Raw genomic sequence first — 26,393 nt, 5'->3', positions numbered from 1 at the left:
GAATCTTCCCAGACCAGGAATCAAACCCATGTCCCCTGCATTGGCAGGCAGATTCTTAACCACTGGACCACCGGGGAAATCCTGGATTGTGCTTTTGATGATGAATCTAAGAAGTGTTGGCCTAACCCAAGCTCAAGCCAAGTTTCTCCCACGATTCTTTCCGAAGTTTTACAGTTTTAGGATTTAAGTCTATTCTTCAAGTTAATTTTTATATATGGCTGAGATAAGAATCTAAATTATTGTTTTTAATATGGATATTTAACTTTCCTAGTACCATTTGTTGAAAAGACTATCCTTCCTCCATTTAATTTCCTTGGCATTTTTGTTGAAATTGAATGAACATAAATTATAAAGTCTCATTTCTGGACTATTCCATTTGATTCTGTTCCATTAATTTATATGCCTATCCTTAAGCCACTAACTTGAATAATGTAGCTTTATAGTTAAATGTGAATCAGTAGTGCAAGCCTTCCAGTTTTTTTCCCTTCCTTTTCAAAAATGTTTTAGCTACTCTGAGTTCTTTGCATTTCCATATAAACTTTAGGATCAGCTGATCAATTTCTACTTAAAAGAAAAAGCCTACTGGAATTTTGTTAGCAGCTGCATTGCATCTATAGGTCAATCTGGGGAATTTCCAACTTAACAATAATGTCTTATAATCCATGAAAACTGAATGTCTCTCATGTAATATTTGCTGCTGCCGTTTAGTTGCTAAGTCATGTTCAACTCTTTATGACCCCATGGACTGTAGCTCACTAGGTTCCTCCGTCAGTGGGATTTCCTAGGCAAGAATACTGGAGTGGGTTGCCAATTCCTTCTCCAGGGGATTGTCCTGACCCAGAGATAGAACCTGCATCTCCTGCCTGACACGAAGATTCTTTATCACTGAGCCACCTTAGATCCTTAATTTCTCTCAGCAATGTTTTATAGTGTGAAGTCAACATCTCTTTGGTTAAATTGATTCCTAAGCATTTTCTATCTGATGCTATTATGAATGACACAGGAAATTTTATTTTTGGATTGTTTCTCATATACAGGAATAAAATTGACTTTTGTATATTGATTTATATCCTGTAACTTTACTGAACTTGCTTTAAGCCCTAATAGGGCTTTCGTTTGGTTGGCTGGTTGTATTTTCCCTAGGGTTTTCTACACACAGGACCATATCATCTGCAAATAAAAGTAGTTTTGTTTCTTCCTTTCCAAAACACATGTGTTTTTTTTTCTCTTTCCTTTTCCTTCTCTCCATATTGAACTGGATACAATCTCTAGAATAATGTTGAGTAGAAATGACGAAAGCAGGCTTTGTTCCCAAACTTAAAGGTAAAATATTTAATCTTTCACCATGAAGATGACATTAGCTATAGTTTTTTTTGTAGATGACCTTTATCAAGTTAAGGAAGTTCCCTCCTGTTCCTAGACTGTTCAGAGTTTTTAATCAGAAATGGGTGTTGGTTAAGCTGAATAAAAATGACTCACACCTTTGAGTTTTACTCTTTAAATAAAAGGAAAGAAATGGGTGTTGGATTTTGTCAAATGTTTTTTTGTCTAGAGATTATCATGTGGTTTTTCTCCTTTATTGATATGATGTAAACAACAACTGATTTTCAGATGTTAAATCAACCTTGATAACTGTTTAATCCTTTTATATGTTGCTTGATGTTGTCAAACAATTTTTGAGGCTCTGTTAATTTTTTTTATTCTTTTTTTTTGTTAATCAGACTAGATTATTTCTTTTGAACTACCTTGAAGCCTATGGACTCTTTTTTCTGCCATCTCAAATATATTATTGAATCCAATCCCTTTACTAAATTTTTCATTTCAGCAATTACTTTTTACCTCTAGAATTTCTATTTGGCCTTAAAAATTTTTTTTAATCTCTTCATTGAAAATCTCTATTTGTTGAGTCATTATCACTATGTTTTCCTTTAATTCTTTCAGCATGGTTTCCTTGACCTCCTTGAACATATTTATTACTGCAGCTTTGAAGTCTTTGCTGAGTCCAACATCTGGGCCCACAACTTTTTTCCAAGGAATACTGGTTACCCTTTTCTTTCTTTGTATATCTTGTAATTTTTTATTGAAAACTAGAAATTTAGATAATACATTTTAGTTACTCAGGGTTTTAATGTTTCTCTCCAGGATTGTTGCTGTTGCTGTGGTTTTCTTGTTTATTAATTTGCCTAGATTAAATCTGTGGACTCCATTTCCCTCACAGCATGTGGCTGCTTGTGTCTCTTCTCAGTTTTTTAAAAAATTATTTTCCTTTTCTATTTTTAAACCCAGTCTCCTAGGGTTTAAAACATCTTGTGTCTATACAGTTTAGTGGCAGTCAATGACTGGGCAGTGGTTGTACTTCAACACCCTAAGCCAACAAAGCTTCTACTCTCTGACAATGAATTTGTGTTTGGGTTGAGGATTACATTCAAAGATCAGGCAGTTCTCAGGTCTACTTTGGCTCTACTTGCTGCCAGGCCCTCTTACATTTCCTCCGCAGGGATATGTAGATAAATCAGGGATGTACACTCAGCCAGGGATGCGTAGATAGCATGAGCCCTCTCTGGTCTCTCCTGCATGTGTATGAAGTCTTTTGATCAGCTGTGTTGAGTTTATTGAAGCCCCTTATCACTGTTCATTTTCGAAGTCTCTCTAACAAATTTCTGGCTAGTCTATTGGTCAAAGACTATAAGCTCAGTTTCACTGAGCTGCTAGCTAGCCTTTCCTGTTGGTTTGCTACTAAGATATTTACTTTTATTCACAATGCCACTGGGATGGGTTTTTCACATTCCACTTAAATCAAGTAAGGCCACTCCTCCAGTGAAACTGCTGATTTCCATGGCTGCTTTGCCTTTGCAGAACTAATGTGTGGGCTGAGCCTAGAGATGGGAAAGAGATCAGCTCCAGGCAAGAACACCAAAGAATTCTATCCTTCTCATCTGAAGTTCAGTAGTTTTTCCATCAATAAATATTTCTCAATTCGGTGAATGCCTCTGACCCATTTCCAAGTCCTAAAGTTGATATTTTTGACAATTCAGTCCAGGTTTATTGTTGTTTTTTTGGAAGATTTGCTCAGCTCTCACTATGCCATATTGGTAGCTTGCCTTAAATGTTATTTTTAATTGCTGTTTCTTTCCACTATACTCAGCTGGTCACCAAAGTCTGCTGATTCTTTCTCTACAATGCTGTATTTAGTCACACCCACCAAGGTAATTAGCACCCATTCATTCTTGAATTACAACAACAGAAGTGTTCATCACAGTCAATTCTGCATGTGGCTAATAGAATAACTTTACAGGCACCAGTATAATAATATCCCTTGCTTCTGACTGAAGTATGCTTCTTTGATGCAAAGAACATATAATTCATACTGCTCAATCTAGCTGTCAAGAACTTACTCAACGGTCTTGATCTTATGGAGGATTTATTCCTGGAGCTTCCTCCAAGTTGAGTTTTTCTTCACCCACATACTCCTCGCCAATTTCCATGCTTCTGTTTTCCTTCATGTTTTCCCTATATGGAAAGCCCTTATAATTTGTCTTTCACTTCATAGTCCATCAACTCTTAAAAGAAGCTTAATCAGGTAAATTCTTCTGCTCTTGATCATTTCCATCAGCTACAGTCAAACTTCAAAATTCATATACATATATAGATTTTTAAAACATTTCTTGACACTAAATCATGTCGCTTTGCAATCAATCCTCAACTGTTTCTGCATATGTCTTGTTGTTTCTCCAATTTTTTACCTTTTAAATACTTTACTTTTTAGAGGAGTTTTAAATTCACAGCAAAATGGAGCAAGGAGCACAGAGAGCTGTCATATACCCGGTCTCTAACTTTTAATTGCACTCAATTTGAGGGCTTTCCTTATTTACAAAATATGAAATACTTCTTTAGCATCTAGTACAGTGGTAGAGTACCGGATGCTAAAGAAGAATTTCCTACTTTGTTGCAAAAGAGCTGGGACACAACTTGGTGACTAAACAACAGTGGTGGAAACACAGCTGGTGCTCGGTACATGACAGCTGAATGCTACACTAAAACACTTTCTGATTTCCCAGGGACATTTTCAAGACTCTTTCAAGAAAAATGATCACCTTAGGGTATCTCCCCCACCTTCCTACTCCCTTGAAGAACTTAACTCTTGCAAATATCTCTGAAAGCAGTTGTCTAGGAAGCAGAAATGTATAAGCAACAAGGAGACGGCAGCCAGACAACTCTGTCCCTGAGCTGGAGATTTTCTTACTTATGTGCGTCCTACTAGGGTTTCATCCCTCCCTGGTGGCTCAGACTGTACAGAATCTTCTTGCAATGCAGGAGACCCAGGTTCGATCCCTGGGTGGGGAAGACTCCCCTGGAGGAGGGAATGGCTTCCTACTATGGCAAGAAGCTATACAAAAGCAGGTGCTATCTGCATATGAGGTTAGGTGACCCAGCTACAAAGCCTATCAGCTGACAGTCTGTTAGAGTGAGAAGTATTACAGGTGTGGGTCTCGGTAGACTGATGATGCTTCTTACCAAAGGTACCAGGTTTGCTGGTAGTACATCACTGTACAGGCTATGAAGGGCAACAGAGACATTTTAAAGTAACTGTGTCGGCCCCTATTGTTTAATTTCACACCCATTAAATATTTGGGGCTTTAAAAAATGTCTTTACATTCCTCCCATCAGAGGATGCAAAAAAAAAAAAAAAACAACCAATGAACCAAAGAGTATTTTAAAAATATGTGGAGAGACATTAGCTATCAACTTAGAAACAAGGAGAGCAGGTCAAATAACTGTTAGCGATGACAGAATAAAATTGAGAATTAGGAAAAATAACCACTGACTTGCCCGTTTAAAAACGAGTTTTGGAAATGGGGAGAGGCGTGACTTAATTGAAGGTGCATTGTTAAGAGAGAGAAGGTGACCGATTTTCAGTTTTAAATAGTGTAATAAATCATACACAACACCATAATTTGAGTTTATGAGGAACGTAATACTCTTTAGGTTATAAAAGTGACCTCTAGTGGGCAATAATGCTCTCAAATTTGTGACCGAGGGAACTATATTCTATTGATCGTCACTTTAAAAAGGTCTATATAGGCAACAGTTCTCCATTATAACTTTCATATCCATTTAGCCAATTATACACATGTGGTATTTACTGACTCAATAATGTATCTGGTTATAATTCACCAGTATGAACTGTTAACAGAAAGGTTTTTAGGATATTTCCCCAACAATCTTCAAATCAACATCAAACATCTAGCCCTAGGAAAAGTTGGAATATTAAATTCCTACTTAAATAATTTAAAACTAGAATACTGAACTGAAAACTATAGAACTACTGAAATGGAATATGTATACAGGTCCAAAACAGAACAAAACTTATTAGAGAAAAATTTTAAGAAACACTTTTGGACTCTATTTGTCTCCTATGAGATCACAAACATGAAATTATCTTCAAAGAGATAATCTGTTGTGAAACACTGAGCTACAGGTAAGGTGAAGTACAGAGCAAATAACCACATTGAAAATATTTTTTTCCTTGGTGCAACTGGAAAGTCATGTTTTGTAAAACTTAAAATTTCACACTGTTAATGAAAATAGTTGTTCTTCATCACTATAGGGAGCTTCCCAGGTAGTGCTAGTGGTAAAGAACCTGCCTGTCAGTGCAGGAGACTTGAGATGCGGGTTTGATCCCTGGATCATGAAGATCTCCTGGAGGAGGGGGGCATGGCAACCCACTCCAGTATTCTTGTCTGGAGAATTCCATGGACAGAGGAGCCTGGTGGGCTAAAGTCCATGTGGTCGCAAAGAGTCGGATACAACTGAAGCAACTCAGCATGCTTCCATCATTTCAAGAAAAAAAAAGAAAGAAAACAATAACGTAAACTCGTGGGTTTTGACTAGAGTCCAAAATTATTTTATGGGTTAAGTTAGTAAGTCACTTGTGTGTCCAATATGAGGATATATACAACCTCTTGGAAACGTGGTCATGATGCACTAAGCATAAATAAAATTATGAGTCAGTTATAAAATGCATGGGCTTCCCTTGTGGCTCAGCTGTTAAAGAATCTGCCTGCAATGTGGGAGACCTGGGTTCGATCCCTCGGTTGGGAAGATCCCCTGGAGAAGGGAAAGGCTACCCACTCTAGAATTCTGGCCTGGAGAATTCCATGGACTACACAGACCATGGGGTTGCAAAGAGTCAGACATGACTGAGCGACTTTCACTTTCACATACTATAAAATGTATAATATTCAATCTTCCCATTACCTTCCCCTGTAACTGATTGTTGGTTCTGGAAACTGGTTATATATTTGAAATGAAGAGACGAAAGATCATTATGGAAACAACAGAATATTCTCTATTACTTAAAACCTACACACAAAACTCAGTTAAGAAGCATTTCTAATGGGATTTCAAAAATGACACAAAGTAACCTTTTGCTATTAGTAAACTTTCTTTCAATGCTTCAGTGAATACTGATGAATAAAGATAATTATTTTTCCCTTAGTGAATTAAACTGCTTTCTAATGTAAATAAATCCAAAATTCACAACCAAATCTAACTGTATTATAATACAGGCTACATTTTCAGTAAAACGACACCTTTCTGAAAGAAAATGAACTCTGAATGACCATGTTTAGAGTAACATTTGACACAAAATTCAAAAAGTGCATGCCTGATGTTTCTTTCTTCTAGTTTCGGGAATGGATCAACAAACTTTCTATAAAGGAGAGGACAGTAAGTATTTCAGGTGTTGTAGGCTAAAGGTCTCTGTTGTAATTACTCGTTTCTGCTGTAGTGACAGTGGTCACAGACAATATTGAACACATGGGCATGACTGTATTCCAATAAAACTTATTAACATTAGAATTCTATGTAGTTTTCTTATCTCATGAAATGTGTGTACAAATGTGTTAGTCGCTCAGTCGTGTCTCTTTGTGACCCCATGGACGGTAGCCCGCCAAGCTCCTCTGTCCATGGAATTCTCCAGGCAAGAATACTGGAGTTGGTAACCATTTCTTTCTCCAGGGCATCTTTCAAACCCAAGGATTGAACCTGTGTCTTCTGCATTGCAGGCGGATTCTTTACCATCTGAGTCACCAGGGAAGCCCCTATCTCATTAAATATTAATCTTCTTTTGATTCCCCCCCCCAAATTTCAAAGTCTAAAAGTCATTCTCAGTTCAGCTGGTAGGCTGGATTTGGCCCATGGGCTGTAGTTTCCTGATTCCCGTTCTAGTCCATTAAGTAATAACTACCCAGTGATAAGAAGCTTTACCTGGTGACCTTCCCTCCTGAAGTATTTTTTGAAGATATGACTGAATATGTAACCATGTGTGGTGATGGATGTTTACTAAACTTGTGGCAATCTTTTCACAATATATACATATATCCACCTAAAATTAATACGATGTTATATTTCAATTATATCTCAATTAAAAAACAAATAGCTAAAAAACAAAACCAGAAGGAACTTGTGGACACAGCAAGGCAAGGGGAGGGTGGGATGAACTGACAGAGTAGCACTGACATATATACACTGCCACGTATAAACAGAGGGCTATGGGAAGCTGCTGAATCACATACGGAGCTCAGTCTGGTGTTCTGTGACGACCCAGAGGGGTGGGATTGGGTAGGCAGGAGAAAGGCTCAAGACAGACAGGATATATGTGTACCTATAGCTGATTTACACTGATGTAAGCAGAAACCAACACAACACTATAACACAATTACCCTCCAATTAAAAAGAAATAAAATTTAAAAAGAAAAGGAAAACCACAAAAATGCTATTCGAACTACCGGACTAATTACTGACATACAAAACGTAAAGGAAAAACATATGGGAATTTTATACTGCAAATGGAAAGCCAGCAGAACAAATTTTATTCCTATAATCACGGGATAAGTTTCAGATAAAAGAAATATCTTAAAATACAAAAACAACAAGTATGAAAGCACTTTCCCAAAACAAACATTAAGACTGATGTGTCTTTTTAGTATCTCTCTCAGCATCCTATTTCATAAAAAATAAACAAAAATCAAGTTTCCTGTTGAATTTTGGCAGCTCCAGAACCTCCTAGAAGCTGCCAATGGCAGTGTTTATACCTTCTCTTTCAAAACCCTATGGTCCTCAGCACTGTGGTTTGACAGTGGAGCAAGTGAAAAAGTGAAGTTCAAAACTTATACTGAGTCCATGTAATACAAAGAATGCCACAGCTCTATTGCAGCTATGCCTAGGACAATGCAGTGAGGCCTGCTATTACACAGTGTCAGTCTTTAAGTGCCCTTTATAGTAATACAAAGCCCTATTTGTTGTGGCTCAAACCTCTGAAGCCCGTGCTTCTTTATATTCAGAGGGATGCACTCCTCCATGACACTATTCAGTGAATATTGACTTAAATGGCGCCTGTACTCAGTCATGTCCAATTCTTTGTGACCCCATGGACTGTAGCCCGCCCAACTCCTCTGTCTATAGGATTCTCCAGGCAAGAACACTGGAGTGGGTTGCCATTTCCTTCCCCAGCAGATCTTTCTGACCCAGGGATCGACCTGTGTCTCCTGCACTGGCAGGCGGATTCTTTACCACTGAGCCACCTGAGAAGCCCTACTGATGTGTAGATTACATTGTGAAATGCTAGAACCAGAAAGCACTGTTGGAACTTGAAAAAAGGAATCTAGACACTGAGAAGGATGTACTCAGGTTAGAGAAATTCAAAGTTACAAATAGATCAGTAAAGAAATTAATGGAGATCTATGATGGATTCCCAAAGACAGTTATATGTATTCAGATTATTTAGATACTCTGAGGTCACATTTGGAGGGCCTCAAGATGCTTTCATAGAATACGTACCTATAAAGCCACCACCAGAGGAAACAACCCGGGCCAAACATTCTATTTCTCTCCTCAGTTCTATCAAATGAATCCTACCAAATCCAAGTCATTCTAAATTTTCTCAGAAATTCATTTCCATGCTATAAATATGTATTGAGTGCCTCCTAACTGGGCTTCCCGGTGGCTCAGTGGTAAAGAATCTGCCTGCAATGCAGCAGCCACAGGAGATTTGGGTTTGATCTCTGGCTGAGGAAGATCCCCTGGAGGAGAAAATGGCTGCCCACTCCAGTATTCTTGCCTGGAGAAGCCCATGGACAGAGGAGCCTGGTGGCTCAGACAGTAAAGAATTTGCCTGCCAATGTGGGAGACCCAGGTTCGAACCCTGGGTTGGGAACATCCCCTGGAGAAGGGAATGGCTACCCACCCCAGTATTCTTGCCTGGAGCATTCCATGGACAGAGGAGTCTGGTGGGCTACAGTCCATGGGGCCACAAAGAGTCAGACACGACTGAGCGACTAACTCTGTCAGTTTTATCACACCAGAGCAAAGTCACAGAGAACACTCACGCAAAGAAGACACCACCCTGGACCTCAGTGCTCAGAGGGGTAGACTGATAAGGAAAAAAGTAATGGGAAAATCATTTCATCAATGTAACGGTGGGATGATGTAAAAAGTAGGTTTTGTTTCTCCAAAGAAGCTATACAGATGGCCAACAAACACAGGAAGAAAATGTTCAATATTGCTCATTATTAGAGAAATGCAAATCAGAACCACAGTGATATATCACCTCACACCAGCCAGAATGGCCATCATAAAAAAATCTATAAACAATAAATGCTGGAGAGGATGTGGAGAAAAGGGAGCCCTCTTGCACTGTTGGTGGGAGTATAAATGGATACAACCATTATGGAGAAAAGTATGGAGAGTTCTTTAAAAACTAGGAATAAAACTATCACATGACTGAGTAATCCCACTACTGGGCATATAACCTGAGAAAATCATAACTGAAAAAGACAATGTACCCCCAATGTTCATTGCAGCACTATTTCCAATAGCCAGGACATGGAAGCAACCTAGATGTCCATCAACGGATAAATGGGTAAAGAAGTTGTGGCACATATATACAATGGAATATCACTCGGCCATAAAAAGGAATGAATGTGAGGCAGTTCTAGTGAGGTGGATGAACTTAAAGTATGCTATACAGAATGAAGTAAATCAGAAAGAGAAAAAAAATTGTATTAACACATATATAACAGAATCTAGAAAAATGGTACTGATGAACCTATCTGTAGACACAGAGAACAGACTTTTGTACACAGTAACAGAAGGAGTGAAAGTGAAAGTGAAGTCGCTCAGTCGTGTCTGACTCTTTGAGACCCCATGGACTGTAGCCTACCATGCTCCTCCGTCCGTGGGATTCTCCAGGCAAGAATACTGGAGTGGGTTGCCATTTCCTTCTCCAGGAGATCTTCCCAACACAGGGATCGAACCCAGGTCTCCCGCATTGCAGGCAGATGCTTTACCATCTGAGCCACCAGGGAAGTGGCAGAAGGAGAGGGTGGGACAAATTGAGAGAGTAGCACTGAAATATATACACTGCCGCTACTGCTGTTGCTAAGTCACTTCAGTTGTGTCCGACCCTGTGCGACCCCATAGATGGCAGCCCACCAGGCTCCCCTGTCCCTGGGATTCTCAAGGCAAGAACACTGGCGTGGGCTGCCATTTCCTGCTCCAATGCATGAAAGTGAAAAGTGAAAGTAAAGTCGCTCAGTCGTGTCCGACTCTTAGCGACCACATGGACTGCAGCCTACCAGGCTCCTCCATCCATGGGATTTTCCAGGCAAGAGTACTGGAGTGGGGTGCCATTGCCTTCTCCGAACATATACATTACCAAATATGCAACAGATAGCGAGTGGGAAGCTGCTGTATAAAACAGGGAAGTGATTATCCTCCAATGAAAAATTTTCAAAAGAAGTAGGTTTGGAGAAGGCTTATTGACTGGAGTGACATGTTGCTGGATCTGATGGACATAACAAAATCTCTCTTATAAGCAAGGAGCAAATAGCCCCAGCAGAGGAAACAGTGCAAAGACAGACAGATACAAGAGAGCAAGAGATGTGGGAACAAACATTCCAAGGCATAAAGTGTGAGTACAAGTTAGGCACATGGAGAGCGGTCAAGGGTGAGACTGAAGACACAAACAAGGACGGAGTCATAACGCCCTTGGAGTTCATCCTTTCTAACACACTGAGCACTTCAAAGAGACTAGTCCAAAATGGGATGTATAAAAAAATATGAAATATCTCAATAATTTAAAAAGTTGATTACAGGTTGAAGTGATAATTTAGATATATTGGGTTAAATTAAAAAATATTATGAAGATTAAACTTATTAGTTTCTTTTTAGTTTTTAAGTGGGTCTACTAGAAAAAAAAATTGTAGGACTCCCTGGTGGCTCAGAGGTTAAAGCATCTGCCTGGAATGCAGGAGACCTGGGTTCGATCCCTGGGTTGGGAAGATCCCCTGGAGACGGAAATGGCAACCCACTCCAGTACTCTTGCCTGGAAATTCCCATGGAGGGAGGAGCCTGGTAGGCTACAGTCCATGGGGTCGCAAAGAGTCGGACACAACTGAGCGACTTCACTTTCACTAGAAAATTGTAAATTATTTATGTGAGATTTTATCCCTCATGTAATAGTCCTTGTGGTTGATTCCTCAATAACCCTTTCACCCCAAGCATTTACACTAGCAGGGATCTCTTTTTCTCTTGCCAGTGACTAGCTTAGATGTGGGCATGTCACGGACACAATCCAGGCCTGAGCTGGGAAGGAAAGATGGCAGGAGGAGTTCCAGCTACAGGTATCTTTGCCCCAGAAAGGAGACAGATGGAGACCAGAACTCATTTTTTTTTTTTTTTTCCCTAAGATGTGGCTATATGACCAATGACACAGAGAACCACTGTGGCCATCTTTCCATGACACAGGGGATAAAGCAGAGGATGGCAGAGTTTATAAATGAAGTAAAACCCAAACCCCTGTTGACATCACTGAGCAGCTTTATCAAACAACCTTGGAGTTCACCCTTCCTCTGAACTTCCTGTTATGCGAGATAACAAGATTTTTTATTTTTTAAGCCAAAATGAGTCAGTTTTTCTGTTAGTTGTGGCCAAAAGCATCTGAGCTAATACACTCCATTAGACTAAAGGGCAAGGAAATATATGTATTATCATTTAGGACTCAAGCACTGTGAAATTCTTTACATAATCTACAATCTACAGTGTGATAGTATTGATTGTTGGGATAGCATATACTTAGTATGTGTCAAGTATTTTTCTCTTTTAATTTTACATTACTATACAACTGTAAGACATTATGACACAATTACTCAAGTGAGTGTGTGAGTGTGAAACCTGCTCAGTCGTGTCCAACTCTTTGGGACCCCATGCACTATATAGTCATGAAACTCTCCAGGCCAGAATACTGGAGTGGGTAGCCTTTCCCTTCTCTAGGGCATCTTCCCAACCACGGATTCTTTACCAACTGAGCTATCAGGGAAGCCCCAATTACTCAAAGAGATCTGTAATTAGTCCAAAAAAGAACTATGAACAGGATTTAATCAAAAGTAGAAGAAAATACTCCTAAGATTTGTAAATTCTCAGTTTAACAGTTGGTTGCCCTTTCGTTGAGAAGTCTGCCTTGAATTCTAGTCAAAGCGCATGTATTGAGAACAACTACACTTGATTTTACTAACCTGGACATAAACCCTTAAAGGCAATATAGCAAGTGAAACAAGTAAGCAAATGGTACAGTTTCTACCTCATCAAGTTATCAGAAGAATTAAATAATGTAAGTCGGGTTTAGCACAGTATCTAGTACACGGTAAACACATTATATATAAATCTGGTTATTGTTCAAACTAGTAATAACCCATGGGGAGCAGGAAGGGAGGAGAGACAAGCTGGGAGTAAGAGATTAGGAGGTACTAACTACTATACATAAAATAAATAAGTTAAAAGGATATATAGTATAAAACAGAGAATAAAGCTAATGTTTTATAAAAACAATAAATGGAGTATAACCTTTAAAAATTGTGAATCACTATGTTGTACACTTGAAAATACACCTCAATTTTTTTAAAAAAGAAACTAAATTTGGCTTGTGTTCCTTTTCTCTCGTAAAATTGATTTCTAAGATTCTAAGTAATGTGTTAAATATGCATTGTCATTTGCTCTGTAAGATAATCTCATTTAGTGATAATGACTACAGGTCAGTTTACAGCAAATATAAGCAGACAGGTTACACTTCACTGGGTAGTTAGTGCTTCGTTAGGTGGTTGATTTATTAACTCATTCTTTCAGTTATACAAAGCAGGTGAGTTTCAGAGTTAATCTGAAAAAATTAAGGTAGGCAGTGGTAACACTGTTAACCAGAAATTTAGCTACAGTATTTTGACTAATCTTGCTTACCCAGTATTTGTGAAATTCGTGAGATTAATAATGAGTCTGAATGAAAATGGATAGAAAATATACAAACAAGTAAGGAAGTTTATGATTTTGAGCCTGCAATAGAAGGTGACTGATGTAATTCAGACAGACAGAGAGGGAGAGGTACTCAGTAACATCTTGGAATGATATATAAAGATGCAGAAGGGTATCAGGCCAGGAGAGAGGACGGATAGCATCTTCTGAGTTATACCAAGATAGGATATTCTAAAAACCTTTCTGCAGTATTATTTTTGCTTTTACTAATATATACTCTACAATATAAATTTAATTTCTAAATAAGATATTCTGAAAAATACTGACCAAAATCCTCACTAGCTCAACCTTAACAAATAAGTGGTTTTTTTTTTTAATTTGGCTTATGAATAAGGATGATGGTCCTTGAAATCACCATATGATCTATAAATTTTAAATTCTGCAAGATGACTGGTTCAGAGAGGACTGTCTTACTATAAGGACTGTTAAGGCAGTTATCTTTGGATGCTCCCATATCTAGTGCAGGATTCCTACATAGTTGTTAACAAATGTTTCTAAAACAAAACTCAACACCTATAAATTTAAACTATATTTATATTCTGGACAATTAAACATTCTAAACTAATGTGAATGTATAATATCACATTTCTTATGGCGAATAAGGCAAACACATGCAGAACATTCTCACCCAAACAGGTGGGGACCTCCAGGCAGATACCGCCCTGAATGAGGCTGTCCACTGCCTGGATGTGAATTCAGAGTTCCCAAGTGGGAAACAATGGCCTACAGACCCTTTCCCTAAAGTCAGACAAGGGCAGGCTCAGACCAGTTTTTGGAGACTAATAATTATTCTAGGAGGCCTTAATCAACCACTGGTATTCAGAGGAGCTCTAACCCAGGCTATTAGTTAAACACAGCACGTTCCCAAGGTGGACCCAACACTCAGAGAACATAGGAAAGGGGATGACATCCTTCCACGTTTCCCTGGGATCAATACCACATGAGTAACTGATAAAATAATGAGTCTGAGGTTTTTTAAAGTTAGGTTTATTGAGGTGTAATCTGCATAGAGTAAAATTTACGTCTTTGAGTGTACAGTCCTGTGAATTTGACAAATGTACACAGTCATGCTTCTATCATGACAATCAAGATATGGTACATCTCAATCACCCCCCAAAACTCCATGATGATATATGGTCAATCCCTCCCCACCACGGTCAATCCCTTGCCATCCTCTGCAACAATCGATGTATTTTCTACCTCTTTAGTTTTGCCTTTTCCAGAACAGCACATATATCACATCTACAGAACTCAGCCTTTTGAGTCTAGTTTCTTTCATCTATTATGATGCAACTGGCCACAAGGCCAGTGAGACTGGGACAGAGTGAAAAGGAGAGTGGCAGGATTTGAAACTGGAGAGCTAGTGGGGCCACATCACATAGGAACTTGGGAGGCCGTAACAAAAGTTTGGGTTTACAACAGGTGTGATGAGAAGCCAGTGGAAGTTTCTGAGCAGCTGAGCAATATGATCTGAGTACCTTAAAAATAATTTTGATCAGCCAGTTTAGAGACTATTGTAGTGGTCTGGGTTAAAAATGCTCTTGACTTAAACCAGAATGGTAATGCTGGAGGTGGTGAAAAGCGTTCCGATTGGAGATGTAATTTAGAGGAAGACAAGTTAGCACTGGGTGCAGCACGTGAAGGGGGGAGAGGAGGCAAGGATGCTTCAAAGGGCGTGGCATGAGCAACAAGGCAGATGGTCATTTGCCAGGATGGATAGAAAAGAAAGGAGATAAAAGATAAAAAGAGGGAAGAGCAGGTTTGGGATGGGGGAAAGGGAGAATTAAGAGCTCTGTACAATTGGATATCACCAGCATATAGATACTGAATCTCTTTCCCGACTATTTTGCGTATCTATGTTGACCTTGATAGAGAATTTCACTTACTGTTCCCCATCCTGTTACTCTTGGTACAGAGAGGGGAACGCACTGGTATACCACACATTCAGTTTCCACTTTACTGGGTTTCTAGAGTTACATTTATTTTTTTTAAGAAGACAAGCTGTACACTCCACTCAGTATTCTGTAGTAATCTACGTGGGAACAGAATCTAAGAAAGAGCAGATATATGTATCTGCATAACCGATTCACTTTGCTGCACAGTGGAAACTAACACAACGTTGTAAACCAACTATACTACAACAGAGCTGAATTTTAGAAAATGAGGTATCACAGGGAGCGAAGTCTGTACTAAGATGCTTGACGATGCCGGCAATGTCGATCTAAAACAAATACTTGGAGCTCCAACACCCAAAAAAGGAGGAGAAGGAAGACAGCTGTAAAGGTTAAGGCTAGAGATGTCTTCCATTTCTCACCATCATCTTCTACATACATAAGAACAATCTGAGTTTCCTAGGAAGGACTGCCGCTACATTTTACATATGCTCTTTTTTTTCCAAATACTTATTCTCTTGTTCAACTGCAGTGGTTCAGATGAATTAAGAATAGAAGACACTTATTAAATAATAGTAATTTTTCTTGCTTTACTTTCCTGTTTTCTAATATTTACAAAAAAAAACAAAAACAAAAAAAGAACAAAATAGGTTAAAAAGCATTCAGTGGCCATGTTTTTACCTGATGAGTTGGGAGCCTAGGCTTTTGGTATGGTGAGGGGAGTAACTTTTGCTCAGACAGACCCTCGGTATGAGGAAATGGCAACACAATGTAGAAAAGACATGGAGCAGAGGTTTCCTCTGTGTCTGCTCTCCTCTAGAAGCCCAATTACCCAAGCACAAGGCAGGGGCACTGATCACACCCCCACCCCCACTTTGCACCTCTGAGGCCACCAAAGCAGAGTGCTTGATAAACAGGATGGTCATTCTAGTCATGGCTCCATTTATGCATCTGTCTATCTGCCCATCCATTTGATGTATTTCCTAGAAGTCTTTTTTTTTTTTTCATCTTAAAATTTCATGTAAATTTGTCCCCTGTAATGTAGTTGTATTTCCTGTAGTATAAAAATCTCTTTATTTACTTACCACTGAGTAACTAACATTCCAGATAAATGTAGACTAAGACCACCGCGTACAGTCGTGCAGGCTGTGCACGACACATCACGACTGGGAGGGCATTTGCACTGTAGTTACTGTGGGTTTGTCTATTATGACAATTTTCTATTGCATGCTTCGAGTCAGAGGTGTCTTTTTTTTTTTTCTAATTTGTAAAAATGCCTTATGGGCTAACTGTAGCCCTGCCACTTGGTATATATATCCACATATATGGACTTGGTACAAGCCTGAACCAGCCTCATTATTTGACTCTTGAGGAAGCCAAATTCCAGAGGTGAAGAGACAAGGTCCCACAGCTAGTTCACAGCAATGTTGGGTTTGATTCCGGTCTCCATTCCCAGTCCAATACTCTTTTATAGCAACAAGCTACCTCTACCAACAGTGAGCTGCTCTTCTCAAGTGTGTGGGTTTCTGAGAATGCTTTTATTTATTTGCTTTGCCTAAGGAGAGACCTTTGCAGGATGGATATCTCATGCTGCTGTTGCCCTTTGTTTTTTGGCGTGAGTGAATATATAGAGTTGGATAAGCAGCAGATAGACTTCTTGCAAATTATTCAGAGGGGTGAAAGTATTGGAGTGTGTGCTCCATAAGAGCAGGAACCATGTCTACCATTCATACCATGCCTCTGTGGCACCCGACATACAGCTCAGCTACAGTTTTATACAGGGAAACACAAAACATTCCATTATCTAGGTCGAACCCTGTGCCTCCAAGCCCTGCTATAGTCTCTTCTGCAGCTGCAGCTAACATCAGTGCTGAACCCTGAGAAGCACTAGCGAGACCTCTAAGCTGCTTCCCAGACTGGCATGCTATTATCTGTTAATAACTGGCTGGGCACATTCAACCAAGAGCACAAAGATTACTAGAATGAATCTTGCAAGTCAACTAACTCAACTCCCTCACTTAGCATCCTTGGAAACAGAGTCCCAAAGAGATGACAGTATTCACCCAGGTGGCTGTAGCAGCTTATGTATGCTGTGGTTAGTAACTAACACTCAGATTAGTTATAATTTGATTATTGCTCCTTCCGAAACACCACAATGCCTTGTCACCAAGCAAATGATGACCGGAAATCCATAATGTCAGGGACATCATGAACTACAAAGGTATGCCCTTAGGAATGTTTTTCTTAGGTCTTGTTTGGGCTGGACAATAAACCATGTATTTGAGAAGATAACACTATTATGCTCTTTTATTCTTTTCATGCAACGATACTACTTAGAAAAGAAGAGTAAGGCAAGACTATTAGAAATTCTCAAATTTACTGAGAAAAGGATATGAAAGTGTGTTATGAATGTTATGCATGAAAATGGTTAATTTAAAAGGCAAAGCTGGTTAGTCATACAGTAAGCTCTATATGTCTATTTATTTTGATTCCAAACTAGAAATTCTATGACCTAGATCATTAGTTTAGTCTAATCTCCTGATTATTTTAATTGAAAATATGTATTATAAACAGGATGCATTCTCAAGCTGCTGTCTAAACAATCAAAGGCATTTGTCTTTTCAGAAAATACACTTTTCAGATTTTTAGCTTTATTTCAGAACTAAAACTTTTAACAGTAAAAACAACATTGGAACATCATTTTAATAATATTCCAAGTTATGAGAATAAATGGATGGTTGTAAAAGTTTACTCAGTTATTTTATATTCTGTAACATGAAACTCTCTTCAATAGAACTAAGTCATATGTATTTTAGTGAGTTTATCGTAGTGAGATTCCAGTGTTATCTATATTGTGTTGCTGACCCTTCTTTCCATATGTAATTATTAAAAATAAAAATAACATAGGGCCATTACTTCTTCCTTATAAGAGAATTCTATATTTAATAATGAATCACAAACCAGAAGTCTAAAATAATCGACATCTCCTAAGATACCAGGTTACCAACACACATACACACACACACAGAATTCTGATTTCTCAAAAGCCTAGTAAGTGGCACTAGTGGCTGATATATTAGGGTGAGCAAAGCTGTATGTGTGCACATAGCTTCCACGTTGATGGTCTGGGATGTCTTAGCTGGGCCATAGCACAGCAAAATGGTAGTGGCACGTTATACCTGGTCATGGCTGGCTTCAATGGAGCTTCCAATAGCATGGAAGGTAGTCTGCACAGGGGCTAATGTCAGACAGGTCACATACTCTTTGCCACTCTGTCTATCACAGTAGTGCACCTATAACAGAACACACACAAGCTGCTGAACGCCACCAGTAAGAGGGAGCCAGATGCAACTGGTCCTTTGCAAAGGTTCTAGCTTTCAAGAAGAAATTTCACGTAACTTATGCAGAACACAATTCAAATATTTAAAACCTTATTGGGACTCGAAGATCTATGGAGACTCTATTAAGTTTAATTAATATTTTATATTAATATTCTTTAAAAGAGTATTAGGAAATGCTTTGCAGAGTGCTCTACATTAGTACAGCCAGAAAAAAAAATTCACAACTAAATGCTACACTCATCTTTTTTGTCCAACTTTTCATAATGCATAAAGGATTCTAAGGTCAACATAAGTCAAGTTCATTTGAATCCAATAAAATTTTGTCAACCTGAATTTTCCTCATCTTTGACTCTATGTGTGTGTGACTGCCACTTGATTGGTCTGACATTCTTCTATTTCTACATTATAGTCCCTATAAAACCAATGTTATCCATATACACACACACATACATATATATATGTATGTATGTATCTCAGTATACCATGTCTGTCTGGAATTTTGACATTAAAATCAAAATGAATTAAACTGAAATGACTTATAATGTACAGACCAAAATTAAGTTACTATAATATTTTTCTTTTAGTTGAATACAACCAACCATTATTAAAACCATGTGTAAGACACTCTATCAGAGGTAAGGTATGAGGGGTGGGAGTAGGGGAATGTGAGTCCATCTGCCCAATGGAAAAATTTCCATCCTTCAAAAAAGTTCTATCAAGCAGTGTTTAATTCTAAGCTAATAAAGTAAAAATCGTGTTGCTTTTGTGATAAACAAACATACATATATATATAACACACACAGTTATAATATGGATCTGACAGAAAATGATGATACAAATCCTCATCTAACGGTTTAACATCATTTTTAAACCAGTAAGGTTAAGATTCGCCATTAGTGTCCCTTAAGGCAGGGAAACTTCCTGGGATCTATTAAAAGTAGTTTAGGGTTCAAATCAAGCCAACATACAAAGCTTTGTTTCCAAAGCACTTTAAAGATTTTGTTATAAAAATATTTTTTCCAAATTAACTTTGGGGAAAAGGATTTGATGACAGTTCGAATTCACTGTACCTCCTGAGCAAATTAAAAGTTCACTCAGTGTACGAGTTCAAAAATGTGGGCCTGTTGTTTACTATGCAGCAGTGAAATATGAGAGGGGGGGTGGAAATGAAACTTACCACATAACAGGTTTATGCAAAAGTCAATCAATGGTGACACTATAATAGCTACAGCTCACAACCATTTATGGTATAGTTAAAATATTATGTCTGATATAGTGCTATCATAAAACATGCTTTTTAAAATGAAATATAATCACCTTTTGACATCAATTGAAAGTCTATATGAAAGACAAGTCACTCTCCCAAAAACCCAAACTGATAGTGAACACGCTCATATGTCAGCAAACTTACTGCAGCTTTATTTTTTTCTTCTAGATAAATGAAAATTAGGAAGGACAAAAAGAGCACAAGACATTTCCAGCCAAAAAATAAATTTCAAACTTCATTTCCATCAGTGGCTTGGATACTAGGACTGAAAGATTTAACTTTTCTTCTAACTCACCATGAGCCTGCAATATCCTGTAAAATATTAAGACATCCTACAGACACTGAATATTGGTAGAACAATACATGTCAGACTAAATGAAAAAGAGTCTCAGCAGAAGCCAAAGGGATACTCAGGCCAAGCAAAGTGACATCTACCAAGAACAAGGTTAGGGGCATGGACCATGGTAAAGTCCAAAGGAAAACATAGCTGCCCTTCAGGGACGGAGGGAACTGGGAAAAACATGTAGTATTTTACAAAAACTGTAGATGGAGTATAACTTGTAGAAACTGTGAATCACCATATCGCACACCTGCAACTTACATAATATTGCACAGCAACTATACTTCAACCAAGGAAAAAAAAAAAGTAAACATCATCTACATGGAAACCAGTAATGGATGAAACTGGGCTAAGTGTTAGCCTCCTCATTCTGCAGGGCTTCCATCAGAGGAGTGACTAGGCCTGAAACAGAGGTAGAATGTGGAAGAACATGTCTCAGAAGCAGATTAAGTCCCCAGTCCACCAACCACAAATATTCAAAGGTGCTGGAGTATGAGGAAGACAAGAAGAAATCACCGCATACTCTTCCTCCTCTATGCGTCTTGAGCCAAAACGGACGGCTGGCAGTGGGGGAGCGGGGGCAGTGGGGGGGAACATGAACGTGTAGTTTTACAGTGAACTGCACTAAATTTTTCAAAACTAAAGGTGACCAGAAAACCACGGGATTTGCCAAATATAAAAAGAAACACGAATTAGAGATATTACCGATCATGGGGAAAAGTGGTGGCTGGAGAAATAAAATCATTCCAGGTTTATACCCTCACTGCACTGAGACTGCTCCCTCCAAACAGATAAAAATATGTACAAAAATATATATAGGAAACTACTGCTTGAGGACACGGTTTCAAATTAAATAAAAAGTTACAATATACAGACAAAAGGCCTTAAGAAAGAATCATATTTTACATAATCAATCACTAACAAAACAGGTTGGATATGGCTCTTCAGTTATTCTCTTCCTGGACATAGAAACATTAGAGTTCATAAAACTGTGAATTTCTAAAGGAGAATAATGTATGAATGACATTTTAAAATTCACCTTTCTAACTCTAAAAATGCTTCCGATGATTCAAAGCATTAGCGAAACCAGGAATCTTAGAACTCTAAAATAATTAGGGTAATAATATTCCACTGCATTCTACAATGTACAAAATCTTCAGGATTGATGGGTGAAATATTTCTGCTACAACAAAACAGTTGTTTCTACAAATGTGGTCCTAAAATTTCCAATGTACAATAATAATATTCCAGTGTCATAGATCTTGATTTTGATCAGAGAGAAATGAGTAAAGATAATTTTAGAAAACTACAGAAGTCATCTCCTATGTTTGTTTAAGATTTACGATTTATGATATCATTTTGCTGTCTTTTGTATTCTAAAATGTACACAACTCATCTTGACTCTTACACTATTGTAGCAGTAGTTCTGGATTTATAACACCATTGACCACAGAAAACTGACATTTTGTTTCTTTCTCTTGGGCTTACAAAAAATATTCCACTAAAAATAATGGGTCAGAAATTCCAATATGTGCAAATTAAATAATGCAGCTTCCTTTGAAATCTGCAAATCTATAATAATTTTTATGTTAAAATAAGTTTCCTAGTTTGATTTGTAATCGCATAAAGCCAGATGAGATGCTATAATTGTGCATTCTGTTAACAATTTCTGCCAGTCTAGAGATTTCTTCTTCTTGAAAGAAGTGATTTGTGTCTGAGACTCATATTCAGATAACTTAAGAAATAAGAATTCAAACCTCAATTTGTGATATGTTTAAATGGCAAATCTTGCTTTGATTTGAATAATATCCTCATTCCTTAAAAAAAATGAAATAAGGGAAAATACTATAAGCTATAAAATAACTTACATAAAAAGCTAGATATGTGAATTTTTCATGCCCTTCTGAAAACATGAGGGACCATTCAAATGAAAAATTTTAATTCTATACCCCCTATCTCTAAAAAAAGTTGAATCAAATTGTTACTTGCAGAGGTTGAGAAATTCCCTAATGTGGGACTATTATTTTACTAATCTCATCAGGGAAATGGTTAACCGCTTGTCTGTTACATATTTTTACAGGTCACCTGCTGTGGGACAAAAATGAAGAGTGTAAAAAAGGTCCATATTTAAAGAAAGCTACTCAGTAGATTGATAAGATAAATGTCTGTACATTGATGTCTGATAATTAACATCATCATTGTGTCAAGAAAACATGTTTGATGAGCACACCTCCCATTCATGAGTTTACTCCACAGCAGCAGGCAGAGATCACATTGTAGCTATTGCCTCCAGGGAGAGGTGAAGACAGCAAAAAGCTGAAGGGTGGCAATTTAGTACTAGATCTTAGAATACTCCAAACATGCTTGATTCTTGCAGTCTGCACACTAGCTGTACAAAAGATCTAAATCTTTATTAACATGAAAATCAGCATATTCTTGGCAAAGCATAAAACAATACTCCTTGATAAATATGTAGAGTAAATTGGTAATAAACATTTCTTAACTACATCATTTTTTTGGGGGGGCGGGGGGAAGCTTCTCAGGTGGCCCAATAGTAAAGAATCTTCCTGCCACTGCAGGAGACACAGGTTTGATCCCAAGGTCGGGAAGATCCCTTAGAGAAGGAAATGGCAACCGACTCCAGTATTCTTCCCTGGGAAATCTCATGAAGACAGGAACCTGGCGGGCTACAGTCCATGAGGCCACAAAGAGTTGGACATGACTGAGCAACAAACACTTTCACTTTCCCAGGCAGTAATACAAATCCACACTGTTATCTATTTAGAACAAACAAATTTATAAGTGATAAATAAAAGAAGTTCCCCCAGGAAAAGTACTTAGAATGATGCCTAGCTCACAGTTACCATTAAAATAAATAATAGATATTATTAGAATAACACATCCCATAATAATGTTTAAAATTAAGATATGACGTGATGTATAATTATTTCCTCAATACTTTTCATAACTAAAGTCAAGTCCTTTACAACTAAAATGTAAACATATATTTAACATGCTCAGTCATGTACCAGTGTTTTAGCTGGATGAGTAATCTATTTTACTCTGCATACAATATGCTTCACACATTAATGCCTCTAAAGGGATAAGTGAATGAATGAAATCACATTATACAGACTGAGCCTCAACTTGTAATTATCTTTTCTCTCTTTTGGAAACTCTATGCTTAGGAAAAGATTTGAAAATTACATGGCTTTATTTGGTATACAAAATCCAGCAGTGATGTATAGATTTATTTCTAGTATAAAGTCACACACAAAAAAACTGTCTAACAAATGCAACAACAGATGTGTTCTCAGTATTGTTAAGGAAGATAAATGCATTCTTACTTTAAGTGGTGAGTTTGTACATGACACAAATCCTGAATCTTTGTTCACTGCTTTTCTGCTTCATTGACTATGCCAGTGAAGGTCTAAAGAGGCAGCCAATTAATATATAAATTATACATACACACAGAGAATTATTTTAGTTTTACATCCCTGGTGGCTCAGACAATAAAGCATCTGCCTACAATTCGGGTGACCCGGTTTCAATCCCTGGGTGGGGAAGATCCCCTGGAGAAGGAAATGGCAACCCAATCCAGTATTCTTGCCTGGAAAATCCCATGGACTGAGGAGCCTGGTAGGCTACAGTCCATGGGGTCGCAAAGAGTCCGACATGACTGAGCGACTTCACTTTCACTTCCATCAAAACAAAACACCACATAATTTTTAACAGTCTACTACACATCTACCAGAAAAGAAGTTCCTCTCTTCTGTAGATTGTACTAAGGCTTTGATGTGCTCACACACACCCATTTACATATGTAAAACAAGCTACATGAAAATCTACAGGCTTTGCAAAGAAATAACTTTTTAACAAGGAAAACTTTCTCCACGGTCAAAGGAAAATAAGTTATATAGGCACTCTGTATACCCTGATGCTGGGAAAGTTTTAAGGCAAAAAGAGAAGGGGTGGCAGAGGATGAGACGGTAGATAGCATCACCAATTAAAAAATTATCAAATAGAAATGTTAGATCAAACAGATACAATGTGCTGTGCTTAGTCGCTCAGTCGTGTCCAACTCTGCGGCCCTAGGGACTGTAGCCTGCCAGGCTCCTTCTCTATCCATGGGATTCTCTAGACAAGACTACGGGAGTGTGTTGCTGTGCGCTCCTCCAGAGGATCTTCCCAACCCAGAGATCAAGCCCCATTTCCAAAAAGATAGAATAACTGAAGTGAAAAATTTATTATATGCGCTCAACAGCAAATTGGAGAGGACAGAGCAAAGAACCAGTAAATCTGAAAATAAACCAACCAAAGTTACACAGTCCAAAGATGGTGAAAAACTGTAAATAGTGTCAAAGACCTCCAGGACAATATCAAGAGGCTCAACTCATACATAACTGGAGTCCCGAAAGGAGAAGACAAAGAAAAGGGCAAAAAAATTTTTTGGAAAAAAACAAACAAACAGAAACTAGCCCTAAATCTTTCAAAACTAATGAGAAACATTATGGTAATCTAAATAGCTAAATGAATCCCAAGCAGGATTAAAAACAACCCTAGACATAGCACAGCCAAACTGGTGAAACCAAAAATGAACAGATATCTTAAGAGCAGCTAGAGTAAAACAACACATTGCATATACAGTACAGAAACAACTGGTTATCCTGTGGGAAAAACAGACTTCCACTCTCACCCATACCACACACACAAAATTAAATGAATATCAGAATTAAACACAAAAGCATAAACCATAAAGTATTTGGGAAAAAATCAGAGAAAAATCTTTGCAACCTTGGGGTAGTCAAAAATTCCTTAGATAGGACAAAAAAAGGTATAATTTATGGGAAAAAAAAACAAAAAATTGAACTTCATCAAAATTGAAAACTTCCCCACTTTTTAAAAGATGCCATTAAGATACTGAAAAGACAAGTCACAAGCAGGGAGATAATATCTGCAACAGAAAGGATCTGTATCTAGAATATATAAAAAAAAGCTCTGATGACACAATAATTAAAAAAAATCAATACCAGAAACTGAGAAACAAATGTGGACATTTCACAAAGATAGAAAATTGGCCAACAAGCACAAGAAAAGAAGTGCATATTACGGGTCATCAGGAAAATACAAACTAAACTATCAATGAGACAGCACTGTATCCTTCATAGAATAAGAACCATATCAATGTATGAAACCCACTGCTTTTGTTGTTTAGTTGCTAAGTTGTGTCCGACTCTTGCGACCCCATGGACTGTAGCTCGTCAGGCTCCTCAGTCCACAGAATTTCCCAGGCAAGAATACAGGGTGGGTTGCCACTTCCTTCTCGGGGAGATCTTCCTGACCCAGGGACTGACCACGTCTCCTGCACTGGCAGGCGGATTCTTTGCCCCTGAGCCACTGCAGAAGCCCATGCCATATGGTACAGCACACTGAAAGAGCATCGGACAGTTCCTTGTAAGCTTGTAAGGATACTTACCACGTGACCCAGGAATTGCACTCTGAGGTACTTTTTTCAAGAGAACTGGAAACTCTGCACAAAATCTTGTACATGAATAGCCGCAAACAGCTTTATTCATAGTAGCCTCAAGCTGAAAACAACGCAAATGTCCACTGACAGACAAAATGATAGTTTGTGCTACACGTCCATGCAATGAACTACTTCTGAGCAATACGAAGGAGCAAACCGCTGATATGCACAACGTGAACAATCTCAAAAACATTGAGTGAGTGAAAGAAGCAGGAAACAAAACTGTCTGTTCATGCTGTCTGATTCCATTTTTATGAAATTTTAGGCAATACTAATCTAATACTCGGAGAAGGCAATGGCACCCCACTCCAGTACTCTTGCCTGGAAAATCCCATGGACAGAGGAGCCTGGAAGGCTGCAGTCCATGGGGTCGCTAAGGGTCGGACATGTATGTCAGGGAGGAAGGCCAGGTGTCAGACATTTGAGAGTGGTGGGGACTTTGGCATGGTCAGACAGATTTCAAAAGATAACTATTAATGCTGGGGTCAAATGAAGTACTCTACTGCTGAGTCCAGCCCACTGCTTGGGTCTTAGAGGCCTCACCCTGGCTTCCTTTGCAAACCGGGCATTAAAACTAGGGATCGCAGGAGCATTTATGTCCAATGCAGGACTCCTCTAATGGACATTCTGTTCTGAAGCCTCCCACCCATCCCATTATGTTATC

General features: G+C 38.3%; 1 protein-coding gene across 4 annotated transcripts in view; it reads right to left on the bottom strand.

Moving 5' to 3' along the window:
* Positions 1–26,393, bottom strand: part of STAU2 (staufen double-stranded RNA binding protein 2) — a 298,188-nt gene that overhangs the window by 101,775 nt on the left and 170,020 nt on the right. For 3 of the 4 annotated variants that reach the window (XM_010846944.1, XM_010846946.1, XM_010846948.1), the window contains one exon: positions 18,434–18,547. The exons of the other annotated variant lie outside the window; for it this stretch is intronic. In XM_010846944.1, the coding sequence (XP_010845246.1) occupies positions 18,434–18,547 (114 nt within the window). The remainder of the gene's footprint in view (positions 1–18,433; positions 18,548–26,393) is intronic. 4 annotated transcript variants of the gene reach the window in all.

The sequence above is a fragment of the Bison bison genome, unplaced genomic scaffold (genome assembly GCF_000754665.1).
Source record: "Bison bison bison isolate TAMUID 2011002044 unplaced genomic scaffold, Bison_UMD1.0 scf7180017864241, whole genome shotgun sequence".
Classification (NCBI taxonomy): domain Eukaryota; kingdom Metazoa; phylum Chordata; class Mammalia; order Artiodactyla; family Bovidae; genus Bison; species Bison bison.
This window is presented reverse-complemented; position numbering and strand designations above follow the sequence as displayed.